At 45.0% G+C, this 21,510-nt stretch overlaps 4 protein-coding genes across 9 annotated transcripts; 1 reads left to right on the forward strand and 3 right to left on the reverse strand.

Moving 5' to 3' along the window:
* The first annotated feature begins 10 nt into the window (after nucleotides 1–10).
* LOC119556973 (G-protein coupled receptor moody) lies at nucleotides 11–15,240 on the forward strand. 2 transcript variants are annotated; one of them, XM_037869490.1, is made up of 3 exons: nucleotides 11–98; nucleotides 13,744–14,388; nucleotides 14,452–15,240. In XM_037869490.1, the coding sequence occupies exons 2-3, from the start codon at nucleotides 13,769–13,771 to the stop codon at nucleotides 14,897–14,899; spliced, it is 1,068 nt and encodes a 355-aa protein (XP_037725418.1). In that variant the 5' UTR covers nucleotides 11–98; nucleotides 13,744–13,768; the 3' UTR covers nucleotides 14,900–15,240. The 2 variants fall into 2 exon arrangements, with proteins under 2 accessions (XP_037725418.1, XP_037725417.1); XM_037869489.1 differs by lacking the exon at nucleotides 11–98 and adding an exon at nucleotides 12,187–12,794.
* LOC119556977 (E3 ubiquitin-protein ligase RNF149) lies at nucleotides 571–1,695 on the reverse strand. The gene is made up of 2 exons (XM_037869495.1): nucleotides 1,522–1,695; nucleotides 571–1,242 (listed from the first exon to the last, which is right to left on the reverse strand). The coding sequence occupies exons 1-2, from the start codon at nucleotides 1,641–1,643 to the stop codon at nucleotides 849–851; spliced, it is 516 nt and encodes a 171-aa protein (XP_037725423.1). The 5' UTR covers nucleotides 1,644–1,695; the 3' UTR covers nucleotides 571–848.
* LOC119556972 (G-protein coupled receptor moody) lies at nucleotides 2,129–8,944 on the reverse strand. Of its 3 annotated transcripts, none has more exons than XM_037869487.1 (5): nucleotides 8,039–8,944; nucleotides 5,530–5,619; nucleotides 4,923–5,063; nucleotides 3,888–4,858; nucleotides 2,129–3,819 (listed from the first exon to the last, which is right to left on the reverse strand). In XM_037869487.1, exons 2-5 carry the CDS (start codon nucleotides 5,613–5,615, stop codon nucleotides 2,987–2,989), a joined length of 2,031 nt encoding a protein of 676 aa, XP_037725415.1. In that variant the 5' UTR covers nucleotides 5,616–5,619; nucleotides 8,039–8,944; the 3' UTR covers nucleotides 2,129–2,986. The 3 variants fall into 3 exon arrangements, with proteins under 3 accessions (XP_037725415.1, XP_037725414.1, XP_037725416.1); XM_037869486.1 differs by lacking the exon at nucleotides 8,039–8,944 and adding an exon at nucleotides 6,535–6,668; XM_037869488.1 differs by lacking the exon at nucleotides 8,039–8,944 and adding an exon at nucleotides 6,609–6,627.
* Nucleotides 15,241–15,365: 125 nt separating the features above from the next.
* On the reverse strand, nucleotides 15,366–20,998 carry LOC119556975 (serine/threonine-protein kinase SIK2-like). Of its 3 annotated transcripts, none has more exons than XM_037869494.1 (6): nucleotides 20,992–20,998; nucleotides 19,580–20,183; nucleotides 19,443–19,506; nucleotides 16,649–16,935; nucleotides 16,342–16,577; nucleotides 15,366–16,279 (listed from the first exon to the last, which is right to left on the reverse strand). In XM_037869494.1, coding segments are annotated over exons 1-6 (1,437 nt in total). In that variant the 5' UTR covers nucleotides 20,994–20,998; the 3' UTR covers nucleotides 15,366–16,035. The 3 variants fall into 3 exon arrangements, with proteins under 3 accessions (XP_037725422.1, XP_037725421.1, XP_037725420.1); XM_037869493.1 differs by lacking the exon at nucleotides 20,992–20,998 and adding an exon at nucleotides 20,653–20,714; XM_037869492.1 differs by lacking the exon at nucleotides 20,992–20,998 and adding an exon at nucleotides 20,296–20,408.
* Nucleotides 20,999–21,510: the final 512 nt, after the last annotated feature.

Raw genomic sequence — 21,510 nt, forward strand, 5'->3', positions numbered from 1 at the left:
TAGTAATTGAGTCCATCATCACAAAGAGACGCGGTAATTGGCATTCGCAGCGAGTGCGCGCAAGAAGAAGCATTTCGCGAAACAACAGCTGACGCGTGGTGAGTAAGTCTGCTCGCGTGGGGGCGGGGAAATGGTTTGGCCGTGGTGAGCATGGCCGCGAAGAAGAAGATGCGCTGCGAAAACAGAATAGAGGTGGGAGTCTCCGCTATGTCAGGAAGTTGTACTCGCTACGTGTGGTGAGTTTGGCACGGGAAGGGGGTTGTGAGCTCGGCTAGAGGTTTAAACTGCGCGCCAAACTCGGTGTGAATGGCAAATCGGTCTTATTTTTTTCCGGGGATTTCCCATTGTTATCATTTCTTGACACTTAGTTTTTTGTATGATAATCGAATCACCACCATATTTATAACCGCAAAACTGGTTAATGAATTATAACGAACGGAAAATTCGATTTTTTCATTTAGTATTTAAATATTGTTATTTAGTTTTCCGGTGTTTTCTTAACTTTTCTTAAAACTTTTAAAAAGGGGCTTCCACGGTTTTGGTCGAGTCTATAAATGCAGTTTTCAAAACTAGTTTTTTCTTATCATTTTATTTAGTTTACTATATATTGTTATGGTGTATTTACTAGCTTTCTTCCTGTATCTCACTTTATTATGCGATTTATAGCATATGAATTGGCTCTATGGTTCTTTCGCCTCTTTTGTTTACATCAGCCTTCTGAGTCTTGCTTATCTGTATCTGGTCCCAATAGTTTGCGACTTGGGTTCGATCGGCTGTCGCCTGGGTATGCGATAACCAATGTTTACAGCGGACCTCTTGTTTGTTTGTGGGCCGTGGCTATGCCGCTTTTAATCAACATCCGAATCCAATTCCCCTTGCAACCCGCTGAGCTGGGAATTGCGGAGGGTGAGTGCTCCGATCCGCTCGTTAAGATATTCGATCTCATCCTGGTACACCCCCGTCTCGTAGAGCAGATTTTCGTACTCCCTCATAATCCCCGCATATTCGCTGGTACTGCTGACGGTGCTGTTGTTGCTGCTGTTGTTGCCGCTGCTGTTGTTGCTGCTGCTGTTGTTGCTGCTGCTGCTGCGACTGCTGTCGCTGTGACCTTGGCTCCGATTTCGCCCGCTCCCACTCTCGCTGCCACCCTGCGGCGATCGGCTTTCAGGCGCCACCTCAAAGTCCAGATAAAGCTGAAAGTATCTGGGATCTTCGCGGCGGCAAATGGGGCAAGTTCTTGATCTGCAAAGCGGATGGCGATAAATGTATGTATGTAAGTTTGAAACATTTCCGATGTCTCTGATAAAAGTCTAATCAAGTATGGGGATTTCCCCAAAACAAAGAGCCATAACAAATTCGTTTCGATAAGCTTTGATTTATATTACCTTAAAACGGAAAGTAAAAGTACTTTGATATGTTTCTATATCTATTTATAATGTATAAATTTTGATTTTCGCTCTTTATCAGTTGGCATTTTCGCATTGGCTTTGGCAAGATCACTTCGGAATAGGGATCACTTACTGCTCCCGCCAGCGGTCCAGGCACTCCTCGTGGAAAGCGTGCCCACAGAAGCCGGCGAATATGTTGTCTGAACCGCGATACCGCTCCGAACAGATTGTGCAGATCACGTTGTTATAGCTCATTCCGATCCAATTTTCGCTAATTTGATTCGATCCGATCCGTGTTACTGCTCGGCCGGTGGAAGCGGACTGAATGCAACTCGCTGGAACGAGCGTATCGCTGATAAGCCTGTCCACCCCTCGGCGTCACTCCCACCCCCACCCCCCCACATTCCCGTACTCTCGCTTTCCTGCTGACCAGTGCCAGCCCACCTTTGCGTACCGCCCCATAAAAGCGGGAAATATGAGCCGCTGAATTGGGTCAGCGAGGGCCTACGCCCAGCTTATACATATATATGTATAAATGTATGTGTATGGATATAAAGCTATATACTCGTATATAACTCAAGATAAAAATAGAATGCAATGCATTTGGAGTTAGAACAAAACTCTTTGCAATATTGGATAATATCATCCGAGTTTTGGAACCCACTTGAGTATTTTTCCGGAAATTGGAATTCATTTCGCCCATTTTGCTCATTTCAAGAATACCAATTAAACTGCGGTAATAAACTATATGTGTTTTGTTTATTTATGTAATCATTTATGTTTATATTCGTATTCGATTTGCTTCTATCGTCTTTCGAATGGAGTGCTCATGGTGGACTAACAATAGGTTCATTTACAAAGGCCTACGTTGGAATGGAATGTGTACGATGAAAGTAGTGAACAAAATTAAAGGAAAGTAGAAGAATAGTAGTATAAGTGTTTTAGTTTAGATAGTAAGGGGTTAATACTAAGCGTGAGCGACCATAAATATCTAGAATCTATAACTATTACTAATTAGTGTCAGGTGTGATGGGATTTCGAAAATGTGATTGATCCAGTGTGTAGTAAAGTGATATTGGCTGGCATAACAATATAACATTTTTTGTGTACTTCTAGATTAGTTATTCTGAAAAAAACTTAGATTTAGTTGAGTTCGATCTTCCAAAGTTTGAATTTTATGTTTGTTTTACTGTTTATAATTGGGTGTCTCCGTTTGCCCTTGCTTGGTATACAATAAAGTTTGAAATAGGAAATACAGCAGAATCTAAGAGGGTGACCTATGGCACAATTCAATCAACGCCTACTTTTCGCTATTTGGCAAATACTAAGTATTAAATTACAATATCCATAGAACAAATTGCTTACGATATGGGAAATGCGATATTGAACTATAACACCATCTGGGGTTCGGGGTTCTGGGTTCTGGGAAGAAGCCTAAGCTTTTTTTTCGAAAGGGGTACAAACAATTTACGATATTCGCCACCCATTTACGATATACCGATCTATAATGCCTGGCATATTGTTTTGTTTATAACGAAAGTAGCACAATAACTACGTCTTTTTTTGTTTTGTTTGGTTTTTGGGATTAAAGCATTTCGTTAGTCTTTTGGAAATTTCATCTTGGCCGTCAGCTTGGAGCCGGAAATGGAAACGGCTGCGGATGTGTTGGCCTGACCGGAGCTACTATCCGGTGCAGCAGCGTTTGTATTACGCTCCGCGTAGGATTGGTTTCTCTTCGGGCTGTCCACGTTCATGTAGATGTGCGGCTTCGCCGGGCTGCGGCTGCTCCCCGCTGCCACTGCTCCTCCTCCGGTGGCTGTTGACGAGGACGATGTCATGGAGAGCGGATGGATTTGGGCTGATGGCGGTGGAGGAGCCGGCGTTGTGGGCGCCGAGGTAGCTGGGCTCACCGGCGGCGGTGTGGGTGGCAGCTCCTCCTCCTCCAGTATTATATCGTCGCCCACCATCGTTATGCGCCTGATCGAGGCCGCTCCGCTCCCCAGTGAGCCAACTCCGGGACGGTAAATGGAGCTGCTGCTGATCCCGGGGGGACTGCTGCTGTTGCTGCTGCTGCTGCTGCTGTTGAAGCCGCTGTTGGTGTAGGAGTGATTGTTCTTCTTGAGCGGCAGTCGCAGGTTGAGGCTGTTGTTGCTTCCGTTGGGCGTCGCCGTAAGAACTGAGGGCGGCGGAGGTGTAGCGCCCGGCAGCGGAAGGTTCGACTTGCTGATCAGATCCGGTTGTCCTCTTGATAGCATCTCCAAGGCCTGGGCTGGCTGGCTTTCCGGTGTTGGACTCTGCACCGTTGGCGTTCCCGCTGACGATGGAGTTGCCGTTCCCGTTGCCGCTCCCGTTCCCGTTCCCGTACCCCCCGACATCTGGGATACGATGGTGCGGCTGTGGTTGTTGCTCAACCCGGTATCTTTCCATTTCTCTGAAACGAAGAATGACCGTGACTTAGTGCATGTGGTTCGGCGAGGCGGCGACCGAGGTGGCACGTACCTGCAGCGCTGCTGGCGCCGCCATTGGCCTTCCCAAAGGGCAGGAGAAGGCGGGCGGGCTGGCAGAAGACCACCGTCTTGTAGGCCTTGCGATACTGCTTGTTCATGATCACATAGATGATCGGATTGATGCAGGCCGAGAGATAGAGCAGGATGTAGCTGCAGATATGCAGGCTGGGGTGCTCCACATTCTTGTCAGCCACCTTGACAATGGTGATGGGCAGATAGCAGATGACGAAGGACAGGAAGATGGCCAGCACCATTTTGGTGATGCGCCACTCGTTCCGCTTGGCCCGCACCTCGCGCTGATCCTTGACCCGCGTGGGCTGCTGTTTGCCACTGGGCGCCGTCTCGGGCACATCGACGGAGAAGCTGCTGCTGCTGTCCGAGGAGACGCGATTGCTTGGCTGGCATTCCGCCACCGAGGGCAGTGCTCCCGAGCCCGTGCTGGCCAAGGGACGCAGGTTGTTGGGTATCGAGTTCTGCTTGGTGGCATGCCGCTTCAGACGCTGCTCTGACTTGTGGACCACCCAGAAGATCTTGGCATAGCAGGCGATGATCACCAGGCACGGGATGACGAAGGCGGTGATGAACAGGGTCGTCTTGCTGCTGTGCCCATGCTCGTCGGTCATGATGGAGCAGGTCTGCAGGCGTTGGTCGTAGCCAAAGCGACCCCATTCCCCCAGCAGCGTGGGCAGCTGCATGCCGTAGGAGAAGAGCCAGCAGGCGGCTATCATCACGGCAATCCAGTGGCGCTTATAGATCCTGGCGTACAGCCCATGGTGGGTGATCATCACGTACCGATTGATCGTGATCATGGCGATACACAACAGGGACACCCCTATGTTTCCGTACTGGATGAAGGGAATTAGGCGGCACAGCACCTGGCCGTGGCGCCAGGTTCCCTGGACGAAGCGCAGACCCTGGAAGGGTAGAACCAGGGCGCAGAAGAGCAGATCGGCAATACAGAGGCTAGAGTGGCGGAGGCGGTCAAGAGGTTAGCTAGTTCTTTGGTAGGGGCTAGGACCAAACTCACCTGATGATAAAGGCGGCGGCCACATTGCGCACCTTGGGACATTTCAGCAGGGCAACCACGGTCAACAGGTTGCCGCAAATGCCAACGATCATTATGAGGAAGGTCATGACTGCGGCAAAGGTCAGGAGCGACTGCGAGAAGCTGGAAAAATAAATTGAATATGGAAAATGTGCTAGGAATATCTTTTTCAGGCCCATAACATGATATAACATTTCCATAAGCTGGATCCTTGGATACTATAAATGTAAATATTTGACCTCCAGTTGATAGTATTTCCGCCGTCTATCTTAATGCTCTCACAGAATGGGTCCCCCCCGTCTAAGATCTCGCGACCTTTGGCGCCCACGTGGCCCTGTGGCTATCGCCATATCGGACTGGCTTCCGCTGGCCACTTACAAGAACAAGAATCGCCCGTCTTTGTCAGTCGGCCGGCTCCGGCACTGCCCAGCGATCACCACTGGTGCAATGGAGCGCGTAATATTAACGATCTCTTATCGGACCTCCTCCCAGCCGGGGTCTATAATTACCCAGTGGCCGCTGATAGCTTCATCTCACTTGGCACCCACTTGACGCATCGTCAACATGCCCATGCCCATGCCCAACTTACCCGCTTGCATCAGCCGGCGGAGCCATGGTCGTCAGCGGCTCCAGGGGGGGAAAGCCGTCCAGGCTAATAGTTGTCTCGTCACTCATGGTTCTGCGAGGGAGAGATGGAGAGAAAAGAGGGTTCCATTAGAGAGCTATCCAATTAACGATGAGAGATAGAAAGATAGACCTGGGAAAGTTGGATCCCACTTGCAACTACCACATCGTAAAGATCATGATATAGTGCCCTGAGATCATGATCTTTCAGATTGTCCAAGGCAAAGGATCGCCTTTATTAAGATTGATGCTCTCTACAAGCAAGTGACTTCCCTATACATGATTCATTTTCTTTTCCCAGAATAAACATTCGCAATAGAATGAATTACTTTCTTCTGAAATACAGGGGCAATTGTAAAGGAGACGATGACAGGGTTTCATAAAAAACAATATTAATCACTGGTTTAAAGCCTTAACCAAATATTCCCTTGATTTCTTAATTATGTTTGAGGTACACTTTCTTCTCGAGTGCGATGAACTTGAACGCTATCAACGTTGACAAAATCACGACCATCAAGGTTATCAGTTGGTTGGCAAATGTTTGGGGATTGTTATGGAATCAGTTCCGGTTTCTGAGGTCTGGTAAGCCAATAAAAAATTGATGGATGATTGAATTTGTATTGCCTTATCCAGAGTTCTTGAGCACTTGCTCAGAAAACACTTGCTCAAGATTTTGCTTTTTGGTGATTCATTGTATGTTGCAAAACAGGGATACACTTAAAAAAGGTTCAGGCAATGAAGATAACAAGGAGCTACAAGTAACTCAACTTATTCTTTTGAAGGTTACATTTATGATTCACTTAATAGGGCTGTCCGAAATTGGAAAGCCTGCGACATTTAAGATCACGGCTAATTAAAGTTTGAGATCTTAGCCCAATCACTTCACTTAACTCAATTACTTTAGATAGTTAGGATCTTAAGGTTAGGACACTTGAAAAAAATATGATCTAGCTACTAGATAATGGCATACTGGAGGTTCAAGATAGTCTTGAGGGTGTGGGTTTCTAACTCCTTGCTCGGTGGACGACCACGTTTGCCACTGACCGATCGCCAAACACTGAACACCGATCGCCACCGCCGACAATTGCCAACTGGCAGTGGCACTTGAGTGGCTCAGGCTCGGTTGCTTGGTTGCTCGGTTAAAAAAACAAACTGCCGCTGACTGCATTTTGCGCCGACGCAACACCCTTAACCCGTAAACTGAAAACAGTAAACCGTAACCCGCCACCCGCCACCCGCCACCCGGAGTGGGCGTGGCACCCCTTCTGCTTCTTGGGGACTATGATAAATTAGTGTCAATTAAATAATTTAAAGAGGTCACACTCGTCTCTGTTTCGGTTTAGGTTTCGGTTGCTCGGCGGCAGTAGTTTCAGTGGCTGCCACTGCCACAGAAGCCGTTCTACACCACTTGGGGTGCAAAGATCAGCGTCGAACCTTAATTAATTGAGTGACTGTTCGGCGGAGACGGGTGACTCTGGACGTCTCCGGGCGTCTCTAATGGGTGATGCGATGAGAAGTGCCCTGTTCTCCGCTCGAGTGGTCGCTAATCGAGACAAGTGTTATGTTCTTGTACCGCTCTCTTCACTGAACGTTGAGTTCACAGTGCAAAAAGGGGGTGCTTCGATCTTGAAGAGGTTCCATTATATTGAAAACGATTTGTGACAATTACGTACTACTTAAAAATAAAGGTTGTCTTGGATATTAAGAGGTTCCTTGAAATATTCAGAGCATTCATATCTACACAAAGAGAAATATCCAAGAACATTGTTCTTGAATTGAGAACATTCGTTCTTAAAAACCGTGTAAGTACATTTTGGTGACGATGTTCTCAATATTATAACGAAATGGTGAGAAGAGAAAAGTTACATTGAGTTTATTTAACAACTTTTAAGTATACACTACGGACTGAACTAATAGTTTATTTGTTGAGATATATAGTGTACATAAATACCGCCAATTCAACTTGATTCGAGCAAAATAAGAACATTTTCAACTTAAAAATGTCGTTCTCTTTTTAAGAACATTTTCTACTCAAATGAGAACGTCTGAATTTTCTCTGTGTAGATTATCGTTATCTGAAACCGTATCCTTTTGGCGAGGACTAGACAAGTATGATATGAATCTGTTCAACCACCCTTATTCAACTTGGCTGGCCAAATCTATTAAGAATTCGCAGTATACGTTATTTTACAACAACTTAAACTTTTGATTTACAATATGGGAAAAAGTATTCTTGATTAAAACCCTTGGCATCGCTGCTCGCAACTCAGCCGTGCGAATCTTGATTGTGTAACGTAATTGTTTTCTGTGTACGCTGCCATGCCCCCCGCCCCCCCTCTCCTAACCCTGTGCAGGTCATGGCTGCCATTTGGCATGGCGCAATGGGGCGTATACGCAATCTGTCTGGCCCGCTTTCTTCTACGAGTTTAGAATATTCCTATTGCCTTATCTTATCGGCTCAAAACGGTACTTACCTGGTTCTGGTTGAATTTGGTGTTGCTATTTGGTAATACTCTGCGATTCTAGCGATCGCGCTCTCCTTTCTCTCTACTGGCTTTCTCCGCTCGCCTCTCTCCCTCTCCCACCGATGCGTCGCTGTGTGCGTCCGTTCCGTTATCAGTGGTCAGGAGGGGAGACTTTCCACAGTGGTGGAAAGTGGGGATGAGTATGGGTATGGGTATGGGGAAATCGAAATCGAAATCGCTTGTTTATTTAATTTCTGCTCACGTAATCGAAACTAGTGCAGCTGCGATCTCCACTGCTCTGCCTCCCTTCCTTCCTTCTTATTCCACTCTCCAATCCTCTCCAACTCCAACTCCGCTCCTCCAACTCTCCCTCTCCGCTCAGGTTGAGCGAGGTGAGTGAGTAATGCTGTGAGCAATGTAAACAGTTTACGGCATTCGGCATTCGCTGGGGTTATTCATTAATCGTTGGGCTTTTTGTTTTTGTTTTTGATTTTGATGTCGTTGTTGTTGTTGCTGCTGTGGGGACGCCAATGAAGCTGCTGTTATTATTGTTATTGCTATTGCCGTTGGTGATTCAAAAGCCGCCCCGGCTTTCATGACTAATACTTTTGACTCGCGAGATCAGGTAGAGAAGAAAAGGGTTACAGGTTGTCCCAACTCAGCACTCGACATTATCACAGCAAAGAAAAGAAAATACAACAACAAAAAATATACAAAAAAAAAGGGCACACGATCGCGATATTGAATGTCACTGAAATCGGAGTTACTTTTTTGTTTATCACTCGAATTGCGTGGTCGAACGTAACGGACAAATTGCGTGGCGCCTGCGTTCTCGGTTTCGATTGGATCGCTGCGGGATGGGATCGGATCGTCTATAACAATAACATAACTGCCGGATCGAGTGCAGTTCGTCGAGTGCGGGCCAAGCAGCGCGAGTCGCGATATTTTCAGTTGACAAATAGGAGCCCCTCTCACTCTCACTCTCGCCCTCTGTGTCTAATTGTCTCTCTGCTGGCGCCAGAGGCGTAGGCTTCCTCAGTTATAAGGGGGGCGTACTTAGACCCTGGCTTTCAGCTTTTGTAAATATGCAAGACACTCCTCCTTGACTGTTTCAGAATCAGAATAAATAGATTATTAGATCATATTTAAGATTTTAGTTCCAAACCCCCCTTAGCCACGCCCCTGAGCTGCCCCCATGACTTGGCGCTCTCCGCTGCTCTCTCGCTCGCTCACACTCCCGCACTTTTGCCCCCCGGCCGGAGACAGTGCGACAGACAGGGACGGACAGACGGACTCTGTGACGAGAGAGGGGCGGGTGTGGAAGTTAGAGCAGTTCGAACGCTCAATGATTGCCGATCCGATGCATATCGCACATATGCCGCCTCTCTCCTTCTTCCCCTGCCCCTCCCCCTCCTGCTTCTTCTTGTGCCTCACAAAAACAAATGTGCAACAGCAGCAGCAACACGAGGAACAACAACGCGTTGCAGCAACAACTGATAAGACTTCGTGTGTCTGCATTCTAATATTTACACAAATGGACATTCGACATCGATCGAGGCGATCCAAGATACACTGGGAAAAAGTGGGCTCTTCGGTCTCTTACACTGAAAAAAAAAACACAAGAGCTGAGTTGTCTTCGAAATATAAGCAAATCCTAACATCTTTAAATATTGTTTAATTAAAAAGCTAACATACTTGATAGCATAATCTGAAGACCTGACTCAGATCATATCATATCATAATCTAATCTCATTAGTTCCATTAAAAAGTTAACATTATTGATATCTGAAGACCTTACTCGGAACCACAATAATTGATCTGCAACTAACACTTACAGCTTCATAATAATGCTGATAATATTTATTTTGTAAAAATAACATATGCAACATTTAATAATGAACTTTAACATTTAACACTTCTATATAGAACAGCACCTAGGATTCGGTCATATTTTTTCCCGTGCAGATATCGAACTGAAGACGTAGCGATTTGTGTGCACTCGCTTTGTTTGTTGTTTGCTGCGGATTGTGTGAAGAACATGATAGTTTATGGTTTATAGCTATCTAAACATAGGCCCGTGCGTGTGCGTATGCGTTTAAGTACCCCGGAGAAGTTTACATTACTCTGGATCTGAACCGGGATCGCAGCGACAGGGGGGCGGACGTCGATTGGCGTTCGATTCGTATTCACAATCACATCCACAATAGAGGCTTCAGTTTCCACTTTGGTACCCATTCCGTAAGCATTTCCACGTACAGCATGGGACGGTACAATAGCAGGGTAAACACCATTTTTCAGAACTCAGTTAAACAGAGGTATTTAGTTTGCCAAATAGAGTTTCAGGTTTAAAAGCACACGTAGTCTTCTAAATAAAAATCAGATGTATTCTCAAGAACTTTATACTATAAGAAGTATAATGAATATAAATTAATTTTTGAACAGTTCTCACTATTGTTCTTCATTTTTTGAGTTCTAGTCCCCAACATCCTAATAATATTACTATTGTGATTTGCAAGTGCAAAGGTTTGGTGAGTTTGTTTATTGGGGATTGCATTTCCTACTAAGGATTTGAAACTTACAAATTACTTGTAAGTAAGGTGAAGGCGATATGGCGCTATAGTTTTCTCCGAAACTGTATGTTTTCTGTGTAGACGACTGCAATTCCCGGACTACTGGCCGGCATGAAAACAAACAACGAATTCGTATTCGTGCCGTTGCCAAAGAGTTTTCCCCGAACCGTTTATTTTTCCTTTTCATAAAGCAAACGATACTCAATTTTCTCCAACAACAGACGACCCGCACTCTGACCCTCGGCGAACTAGAGAGGCATTCAGAAAATAGACTTGATTAATTAAGACTACGTCCGATCGAAACTGTGACGTCGTGTGACCCTAGTTCACCGGGGTTTGACTCATTTTCCCTAACGGGTTATGGGGGCGAGGTTATGGGGGCGCGGAGCATTCTAGTAATGATTCAGGGTCCGTGGCCCATGAGTGTGTTTTTATTGTACGCATAGATTCGATCTATGTACATTTTTATACACAATATTCTCGAGTGAGTCTCGCATAAGTTGTGCGCTTTTTTTTTTGTTGCTACTCGCAGTTTCCCGATTCGAATGGATGCTGCCCATTTATTATCCAGAAAATTGCCAGAGGAAACTATGCACCCACACACACGCACGGCCCAAGAACCGAAAAATTTTCAGTTTCGAAAATGCCCGGAGAGGTGCGTACGTCCCGAAATCAGGGCTGCGAATAGGAACTATTTTGTACCAGACCCAAGTCATGAAATATTTTAGCATCATATCATCAATTCCCTATGCTCTCTGATTAAAGATTAACTTAAAGTTTTGTATGAATATTAATTGGGGTATCAATTGGAAACAGAAAACGGAAAGTGGTATGAAAATAGAATTATAAATATAAACGGACTTTACAAAAGCACGTTCCCGATTCTGTTTGTTCAACTGACAAACGTGACTATATTAGCAATTAAACTTGAACTTCCCTTGTAATGAATGACTGTTTCAGTTGGGAGATCAGAATTGCTTCGTTTTGAGTGTTATTTTTAATACAAAAGGAAATGCGTAACTGATAAGGAATGCAATGGGACAGATCCCCATTGGCATTTCAAGGTTGAGTTTGACTTATATTTTATAACTTAACTAATAAAAAACCTTACATTTCAAAATTTTAAAAACGAAGCATTTTAAAGCACTGGTAGCCCTGGTTTAAGTATTTGGAAATTCCAAAAAACAGCAACAACAGCATCATGACCCCGTCAGAATATCGGGGGGCGGAATGGGGGGATGGGTGGCATAGAAGGGGGGAGGGGGGCGGCGAAAGAAACAACACCGAATAGGAACAATGTAAACAAAGCGCCCATTCCACAGGCAAATTACCAAATTACCCGATGATGAAGTCAATTGTTGTATACAATAAAAATGTGTGTTGTTGCTGCTGCTGCTGCTCTGATATTCTTTTGTTTTCCTTTTTTCGAAAGTTTTTCTAGTTCGCCTGCTGTTTTTTTCGGTTTTTTTTTTTTTTTTTGGTTTTCTCAATATTTTGTACGCTTGGCTGGCGGCGGCTGCCTTCGGACCCACTTTTTGGGTGGGAACAATGTGGATGTGTGAACGGGGAGAATTCAGTTTTAGTACAAATTCGGCGCAGGAACGAGCAACGCGCCCTCTTGCCGACCGACCACAAAGTGCCACGCCACGCCACGCGATGTTCCCACCCGGCCGGAGTCCGCTTCCGATCTCGCTGCCGCTGCCAGTTCCGGATGCCCTTGCGATCAGCCAGGACGACCCGGGAGTTCCTCTCTCGGAGGAGGAGACTCTGGACCTAGACGGGGATCTGGCTTTGAATCTAAATCTGAATCTGAATCTCGGTGGGGGGCGGCAGGAGCTCTTCGAGGGCTACTCGGACGAGCTGCTGACCATCGCCTGGGTGGCCTGCATCGTGTTCATCATCGTTGGGGTGCCCGGCAACCTGCTGACCATCGTGGCCCTCTCGAGGGGTCGCCAGACCCGCAACTCCACGGCCATATTCATCATCAACCTGTCCTGCTCGGACCTGCTCTTCGGCTGCTTCAATCTTCCGCTGGCCGCCTCCACCTTCATGGAGCGGGCATGGACCCACAGTGATCTGCTGTGCCGGTTGTTCCCGATGCTGCGATATGGCCTGCTGGCGGTATCCCTGCTCTCCGTGTCGCTGATCACCATCAATCGGTACATCATAATCGCCCATCCAAGGCAGTATCCAAGGTGAGATTGGCTGTACGATGGTATACGATCAGTAATGGAACTAAAATAGGTTAAGTTACCGCGAATTTCTCCTACATTCCCTAGAGGGTTATCTATTAATCATAAGTTTCCATAAAATAGTATTCTATACGATTTGTAATACAACTAAAATGGGTTTATTTACAACCGGTACATCATTATCGCCCATCCAAGGCACGATGGTATAATGGATCTGGAATGGAACTAAAAGAGGTTTATTTACCGCGAATTTCTACTACATTCCCTAGAGGTTTATCTATTAGTTATAAGTTTCCATACAATAGTATTCTATACGATTTATAATACAACTAAAATGATTTTCTTTTCCATCGAATTCCTCCTAGACTCTCTAGTTCTATTTATTAATTATACATTTTCATAAAATAGTATTCTATTCCGACTAACTTACTTATGGTAACCTTATTTACCTCGAATTCCTCCTACATTCTCTAGAGGGTTATCTGTTAGTTATACATCACCATAAAATAGTATTCTTTTCCTACTTGCTTACTTGTGGTAACCTCCCACTTAATCTGTTTAGACCCACACATTTCCAATTGATTTTCCGAATTAAGATAAACATTGGTTTTGGTGTTTATAAAAAAAAGCCAATGGGTTTCGTTTTAAATGTTTTTTCGAATTAAGTAAAAACGTGAAGATAATTAACTAAGGTCAAATGCAAAAAAATGTCGGGTCAACAGCCTCAAATTATTAGTTTTATGAAGGCAATAAAAGAACAAGCTGGAAAGTCATATAATTACTGAAGAAATAATGCAGTATGTACACGTTATATGAAGTAATCCATAGCTATTAAAAAGTATTCGTTGCTTCAGAAGAAGTAACTGAGGTATACTCATAGATTAAGTCGGTAAAACACTTTTTAATACTTTTCACATGTATACTTTAACCTTGTTCTAACCCTATCCCACAGGATCTACCAGCGACGATATTTGGCAATGATGGTGGCCGGCACCTGGGTGATGACCTTCTCCATAATGATACCCACCTGGCGGGGCGTGTGGGGCATCTTTGGCCTGGACGCCAGCATCGGATCCTGCTCCATCCTGCACGACCAGTACGGCAGGTCGCCCAAGGAGTTCCTCTTCATTGCCGCCTTCATGGTGCCGTGCATCTGCATTGTGATCTGCTACGCCCGGATCTTTCTGCTGGTGCGACAGGCGGCCATTCGGGCGGGAACCGCTGGCAAGAGCAATGTCAGTGATGTGACCCCCAGTTCAACCACCCAGCAACAGCACCCGGTCCAAGCTCAAGTCCAAGCAATGACCATGCAGAAGAGGCCGGAGAAGGCGAGCACGTCCAGCAGCGAGCCCCAGGAGGCGATCCAAGGACGACCCTTTGCGGTGGACGAGCAGCTGGCGTACATCGATGACAATGCCTCGGCGGACAGTCTGCCCATCTCGTACAGCATCAGGAGAAGGGACCAGGAGCAGCAGCAGCAGCAGCAGCCCCCTGTTGATGCCAATGTGGTGCTCAAGGAGCGGGAACGGGAGCGGGAGCAGGAGAAGATCAGCCTAGGACGCAGTCAAACGCAACTGGAGATGGCCAAGATGTCTGGGTGAGTGGCTTCTAGAGGTCCTAGATATCTCTCTCAACCTCCCGTGTCTGCCATTCTTTCCAGAAAGAACCCCATCACCACCTCGCTACGCACCTCCTTCACGCGATTCAGTCCGCGGAAATCGCACTATGCCTCCATGGCCAACACCTCGAATGCGTCCTACATTTACCCGGGCAGGATGAGTGCCAAGGATCGGAGGCTGCTCAAAATGATACTGGTGATCTTCGTGTGGTTCGTCATCTGCTACCTGCCGATCACGGTGGCCAAAATATGGAAGAGCGCCACCGAGGTGCACTGGTTCAATATCGCCGGCTACCTGCTCATCTATCTGACGACCTGCATCAATCCGCTGATCTATGTCCTGATGAGCTCCGAGTACCGGAGGGCCTACCGGAACCTGCTGCGCTGCCGTGGATCTTCCGATCCGCACACCCAGCGGAATAATGCCCACCCCGCCAATGCCAAGCGGAAGCACCTGGAGTCCAATCGCCAGGTGAAGGCCAATACGTGATTCCCCATCCTTAACATCTACGCCATTGCCTTCTTCGTCCTCCGTCCTAGCAGGATATGATATATATGTGTGCCATTCTGATGATGAGTACCCCGAATTTCATGTTTAATGATCTGTGGTAAGAAACTATGCACATATAATACGATCCCAAGATCCCCTGGTGATCGCCGTGCCTACAAACACGATTTCTAGTCAGATCGTCCCTTCCATGCACAAACACACACACACGAAAACACAGATCACCCATCTATATCCAAGTCTATATAATGTAGGAACTCCAGAAGTATATTGCATTTTATACCAAATGACTTTAATATCTGGTTTACATTTGAATTCCATGTTTAAGAACAATCGATGTTTTAGTTTTTTTTTGTTTTGCTTGTCGCTAATTATTGTACCAATACATAATAGATATATCCATATATGGATACACCCTATCTATGCCCCCAATAAATGCTTCGAATAATTGATATATGTAGTTACGTTGTTCTCATCCACCCAACTCCGAATTTTGAACTCCGAGGACGAACTCCGAATCCGAATCGGAACTGGGGGCAATACAATAGTGTATAGTGTAATCATAAGTATAGCTATAGCTTAACGCTATTATTATCAATATACATATTGTATATGTCTGCGTGTATGCGTACGAAACTTGGACTACTTAAGGCTAGTAACACAACTAAATCATCCAATATTGCGGCATCGCTCGGTTCGGCATTGATTCCATCAGCTCCAATCGAGGTAAGTCCGAATCCTAGTCCCAATCCGATACCGATTCCGATTCTGATTCCGCATCCATATCTGTATAGGTATACGAACTTGTATAGGCTATGTATATGTATGTATGTGGGTGTATATCGTATATGGATCAAATAATTCGTAATTGCGATTGCGAGCTTAATAAAAAGGTGGCCTCATTCCGGCCCTCATTAGTTCGATGCACCACCATCCCCATTCCCATCCCGATGATATCCCTCCTCCTCCTCCGCCTCAGACGGACTCCAGGTGCTCCGATATCTCCAGTATGGGACTTTCGCTGAGCGGCTTCACCAGCGACTGCCAGTTAGGTGAAAACAGGCTGAGCACGGGCGTCGAAGTCTGGGGAAGAGTGGAAATGTTTCTTGATTCTTGATTTACTGGTTTTGGGCTTGAGGATCTGGGATGCTCTCATGGTAGTCTGACTCCAGACTGTGCCCGTGGGGCGTGGCCGGCTTGCATTTGACCGTGGGCGTGCCCGGCGCTGTGGACGGTGGCGCTGAGCAAGAAACCCCAGCCGCAGCTCCTCCTCCTCCACTGCAGTTGCTCTTGGAGGAGCCCGAATCCGAGCCCGGATCGTTGCTCTGGTCAGTCTCGCAGTCCTCGTCAGTGCTGGAGCGGCTGGTGGGACACAAGGTGGTCGGTCAGGTTATCAGGACAGGCATTCGATCCGAAAGACTCACCTGTCGCCATTCGATTTCGGCTCGTTCATCCAGCGGTGGCCCTTGATCTGCTCGATGGTGTAGCGCCTCGTGGGCTCCAGCACCAGTATGTGGCGTATGAGGTGCTCGCACTCGGAGCTCATGAAGAACGGAGTGCGGAAGCGGCCGGACAGCACTCGATCCCGCAGGCTCTGTATCGTGGGCCCGTCAAAGGGCAGGGCACCGGAGACCAGCACATAGAGCACCACGCCGAGTGTCTGGGGGAAGGAGAGGAATGTGTGGATCTTAGGGTCAGATTGGGCAGTTGTCAGGACTGGGCAGCACTTACCCAGATATCAAACTCCGGACCCGAGTACTGCTTCCTCTCGAAAGACTCGGGAGCGGCGTACGGCGCCGATCCGCACCAGGTGGCCAGCAGTTCGCCCGGCTCGAAGTGATTCGAGAGGCCGAAGTCGGCTATCTTGATGTTCATGTTGCGGTCCAAGAGCAGGTTCTCCGCCTTCAGATCGCGATGGACGATGCCCTTATTGTGGAGGTACTCCACCGCTGAAATGATTTGCCAGAATTTGTGGCGGGCCGTCGACTCGGGCATCCGTCCGTACTTTATCATGTAATCTGGAAATATCCAACAGATTAGTTTTGGATTGTTAAATGGAAAAGAATACCTCTTATTTCTTAGCTTAATTGTATCGCTTTGAACAACTAAATAAAGATTCTCTAGTGTTATATCATGCGCGGTTCCACGGGGGGATATAGGGGATAGATCCCCCCACTTGGGTTAAAAACTATATGTAATATGTATTTTATTCCAAATTTTTGATTTCTACTCAACACATTTTTTTTATATTCCCTCCTCAACCAAGTTCTGGATTCGCCAATGTGTTACAAAAGTTTCAGGCTTAATTCTATATCGAGGAGATAAGATGAGAAAATACAACTTTCGGTTACCTAACTACACAGAACAACAGTTTCAGAATCAATTTGACATTTAAGGAATATTGGTTAAATATATATATATACTTGCTAGCACTACATCCCCTATGTTAGTATTAGTTTTGTAAACTTTACTATCATCTTAAATAAATAAATAGATATATATATATTGGATATTGTGTTTTTCCATAAGAATAAATCAAGCAAAAACACCTCTTAACGAGGTAAAAAGTAGTGGCGAACACGCCTTTAACAAAAATTTCTGATATCAACAATTGTGACGAAAAATGATATTACATTCGATAAAATAAATAAACTTTATTAAATTTATGATTTCGGCCCGCAACAGTAAATATTTATTTACATACACGTAAATTTTCTGTTGTAGCGTGCCAAATACATAAATTTAATATAGTTTATTTATTTTATCGAATGTAATATCATTATTCGTCACAATTGTTGATATCAGAAATTTTTGTTAAAGGCGCGTTCACCACTACTTTTTACCTCGTTAAGAGGTGTTTTTGTTTGATATCAGAAGTTTTTTTGCTCATGAGTTTAAGAACCCCAATACCATGACTAGGAGACGTCCCCATATGGCTTGGCTATTGAAAAATCAAACACACAGATTCGACCCCTAATCTTAGCTGAACGTCACCTTAAATTAGGCACAAGTTTTATCGCTTCAATTACCTATTTTAATAGCACAAGTTTGGAATCTCAAGGGCTGTATAATTTCAGATTCCTAGAGAAATCTGTCGTTTCTTACATTTCCCGCCGAACTAGCGGGTTTTTCCAATGTGGTAGAACAAATAGATCAAGTTTCCTATTTCGATTAGCTTCATGCAAGTAAAGGACCCTAAAACCATAACAGATTTTCCGTTTGAAAAAATCTAATAAGAATATTTTTCATCAAATTGGTTTTTTCTTGTTTATTCCAATAAGTATGAAATATTTCGTATACGGAGCTGAAACGAGTTGCACTTTTTATCGCTTAATATCTTCCAAACGGTAATTTTTAGGGCAAAAAGTGTTATATATCAAAAGTTGAGGAATCTCAAGGGCTATATGATTTAAAATTAAAAAAGAAATCGTTTGACTCAATTTTGAGAAAATAGTCAAAAAGTGGTTTTAAAAAATAACTTCTTGTCATAACTCTAAATCTATTAAATTCAGACAATTTTTCAATATGAAAAGTATTTCGCAAATTAAATTATCTTTTCAGAGATATATAGCACGTTTCTGTAGCATTAGTTGTTTAGATACTATAAGCATTTTAAATCTGGCTTTTTTTTTCAAAAGTCGTAGAACAAACGTTTTCTACTTCAAGCTACTTTATACACCCCCATAGGGTTTCCAAAACCCAAAAAAAAGATGGGATGCATACAAACCCACAAACAAGGGACAAACATTTTCATTTTGGGAAGAAGAAAATCTTGTTTTTTGAATTACTTTTGAACGGGACATCGGATTTCAACAAATGAGGCGTCATTCGACGCGTATTCTCAGTAAGAATAAAACTAGCTAAACAGACGGGGGCTTTTATCCCCACCGTATCCAGCAGCTCCAATTTTCTAAATTTTTACTTTTACACTTTCACCGATTTTTCTCCCAAACAAATCTTTATTTCGAAAGTCTTGGTATGCAATCTTCTTAGTTACCTAACCATAATGGCAGATTTTCAATTCTGCAGCTATATATAGTAGTTGTCTTCGCACGCTCTCTTGCGCGCTTCGCCACTACGTGTACTGCCGTCCACAGTGATACTACATTGATCCGAGCTTTATATAGCGACCATGTTTAATGGCAGTGGCGGATCCAGAGACGATTCTTGGGGGGGGAAATTGAACTTATTCTTCGATTTGGGGTTCAAACTTATTATTGCGAGAGAAATACAGTACAAATTATAAAACAAAAATTATCCATCCCAATTTTTAGGTAAACAAAGTGGTTGAAAAGTCAACCATATGCATACATTAAAATTTTCAGGTTCTGTGGTTCCAAGGGGGGGGAAATTTCCCTAATTTCCCCCCCCGTGGATCCGCCACTGTTAATGGCGACCGTATTTAAGTAATGATTAAGTTATGTAATATATAAGTTATGTATTCTAGATCTTTTAAACCAAGAGTACCGATCTCAAAACAAATAATATTAAAGACAAATAATAGACAGTTAAGGCTTTTACCCACCAAAGATATCGCCCTGGCTGGCATACTCCGTCACTATGTAGATCATCTTCTTGGTCTCCATAGCCTGTGGGGTGAGTACAATTTAAATGTAGACCACGATTCTGGTGAGGATTTGGCCAACGGGAAGAGCTGCTCACCTGGTAGAGCTTAATGATGTGGGGATGCTTCAAGTCCTTCATGATCTCCACCTCGAGGTAGACGTTCTGCAGGTCCGTCTGATCCAGCTGAGACTTGTCGATGATCTTGATGGCCACCTCGATCCTGGCGATTCGGTGCCAGGCCAGCTTGACCACGGCGAAGCTGCCCTTGCCAATGGTGCGTTCGATGTCGTAGAGGCCCACGCGCATGGGCTCCTTGAGTTTGAGCAGGTCCTTGCCAGTGACGCCCCCAGGTCCCACCGCCGTGGACGTGGGACTGGGTCCGGGCGTGGAGCCTCCACCGCTGGCAAAGAGCTTCTGGGCCAGTAGAAGCTGCTCCTGGTGCTGCTGCTTGTCCAGCTGCTTCTCGTGCTTCTCCAGCTGCTGCTTCTTCGGATCCTCCGGCGGCTGGCTCTCCTCAGACTTGGCCTTGGACGGGAGCTCATCCTCGCCAGCGGCCGCCGCCTCGCACGTGCTCATTTTCGAACTGCGCCACCCTGGGCGGGTAGCCGGAGACTCACACGGAGAGCCAGTGCCCGGGAGAGTCGGAGATTGCGATCGACAGCGAGATGATGATGATGCACATGCTCCCGCGGCAGCACTCCTGCACGGACAGAAAAACAAGCCCAAATGTTAGTTTAAAGGTAAAGTGAAAATGTGTTCACTAAAAAAATGTTATTAAATTGTAATATTAGAAATACGAAGTAGTTTCGTACATTTTACTATTCTTTTCAAATTAGAATGCTTGGTAAACCCGAAATATATGAAGAAACCAAGCGTATTTAAGAACCACAGAATGATTAAAACAAACTTTTGCTCTAGACTAACTGAATTCTGAAAATATATAGAATATTTTCTTGGTTTTGCGTTTGAGATTTGACAAGAATCTCAAAGTCTTTGACTTATATTGTGTTTTTTTTTTCCCATGTAAGTGCAACGAATAGAGAGGTAGTTTTGAAAGGAGGGGAAAGGGACAGTCGTCCCTTGATAAGAGATTAGCTCAGCTATCTGTTTTTTTCGGTTTAAAAAATGTTATTAAATTGTAATATTAGAAATACAAAGTAGTTTCGTACATTTTACTATTCTTTTCAAATTAGATTGCTTGGCAAACCCGAAATATATGAAGAAACCAAGCGTATTTAAGAACCACAGAATGATAAAAACAAACTTTTGCTCTAGACTAACTGAATTCTGAAAATATATAAAATATTTTCATGGTTTTGCGTTTGAGATTTGACAAGAATCTCAAAGTCTTTGACTTATATTGTGTTTTTTTTCCCATGTAAGTGCAACGAATAGAGAGGTAGTTTTGAAAGGAGGGGAAAGGGACAGTCGTCCCTTCATAAGAGATTTTTTTCGGTTTAAAAAATGTTATTAAATTGTAATATTAGAAATACAAAGTAGTTTCGTACATTTTACTATTCTTTTCAAATTAGATTGCTTGGTAAACCCGAAATATATGAAGAAACCAAGCGTATTTAAGAACCACAGAATGATAAAAACAAAGCGGGAGCAGGAGAAGATCAGCCTAGGACGCAGTCAAACGCAACTGGAGATGGCCAAGATGTCTGGGTGAGTGGCTCCTAGAGGTCCTAGATATCTCTCTCAACCTCCCGTGTCTGCCATTTTTTCCAGAAAGAACCCCATCACCACCTCGCTACGCACCTCCTTCACGCGGTTCAGTCCGCGGAAATCGCACTATGCCTCCATGGCCAACACCTCGAATGCGTCCTCCATTTACCCGGGCAGGATGAGTGCCAAAATATGGAAGAGCGCCACCGAGGTGCACTGGTTCAATATCGCCGGCTACCTGCTCATCTATCTGACGACCTGCATCAATCCGCTGATCTATGTCCTGATGAGCTCCGAGTACCGAAGGGCCTACCGGAACCTGCTGCGCTGCCGTGGATCTTCCGATCCGCACACCCAGC

Source organism: Drosophila subpulchrella, chromosome X, assembly GCF_014743375.2.
Source record: "Drosophila subpulchrella strain 33 F10 #4 breed RU33 chromosome X, RU_Dsub_v1.1 Primary Assembly, whole genome shotgun sequence".
NCBI lineage: Eukaryota > Metazoa > Arthropoda > Insecta > Diptera > Drosophilidae > Drosophila > Drosophila subpulchrella.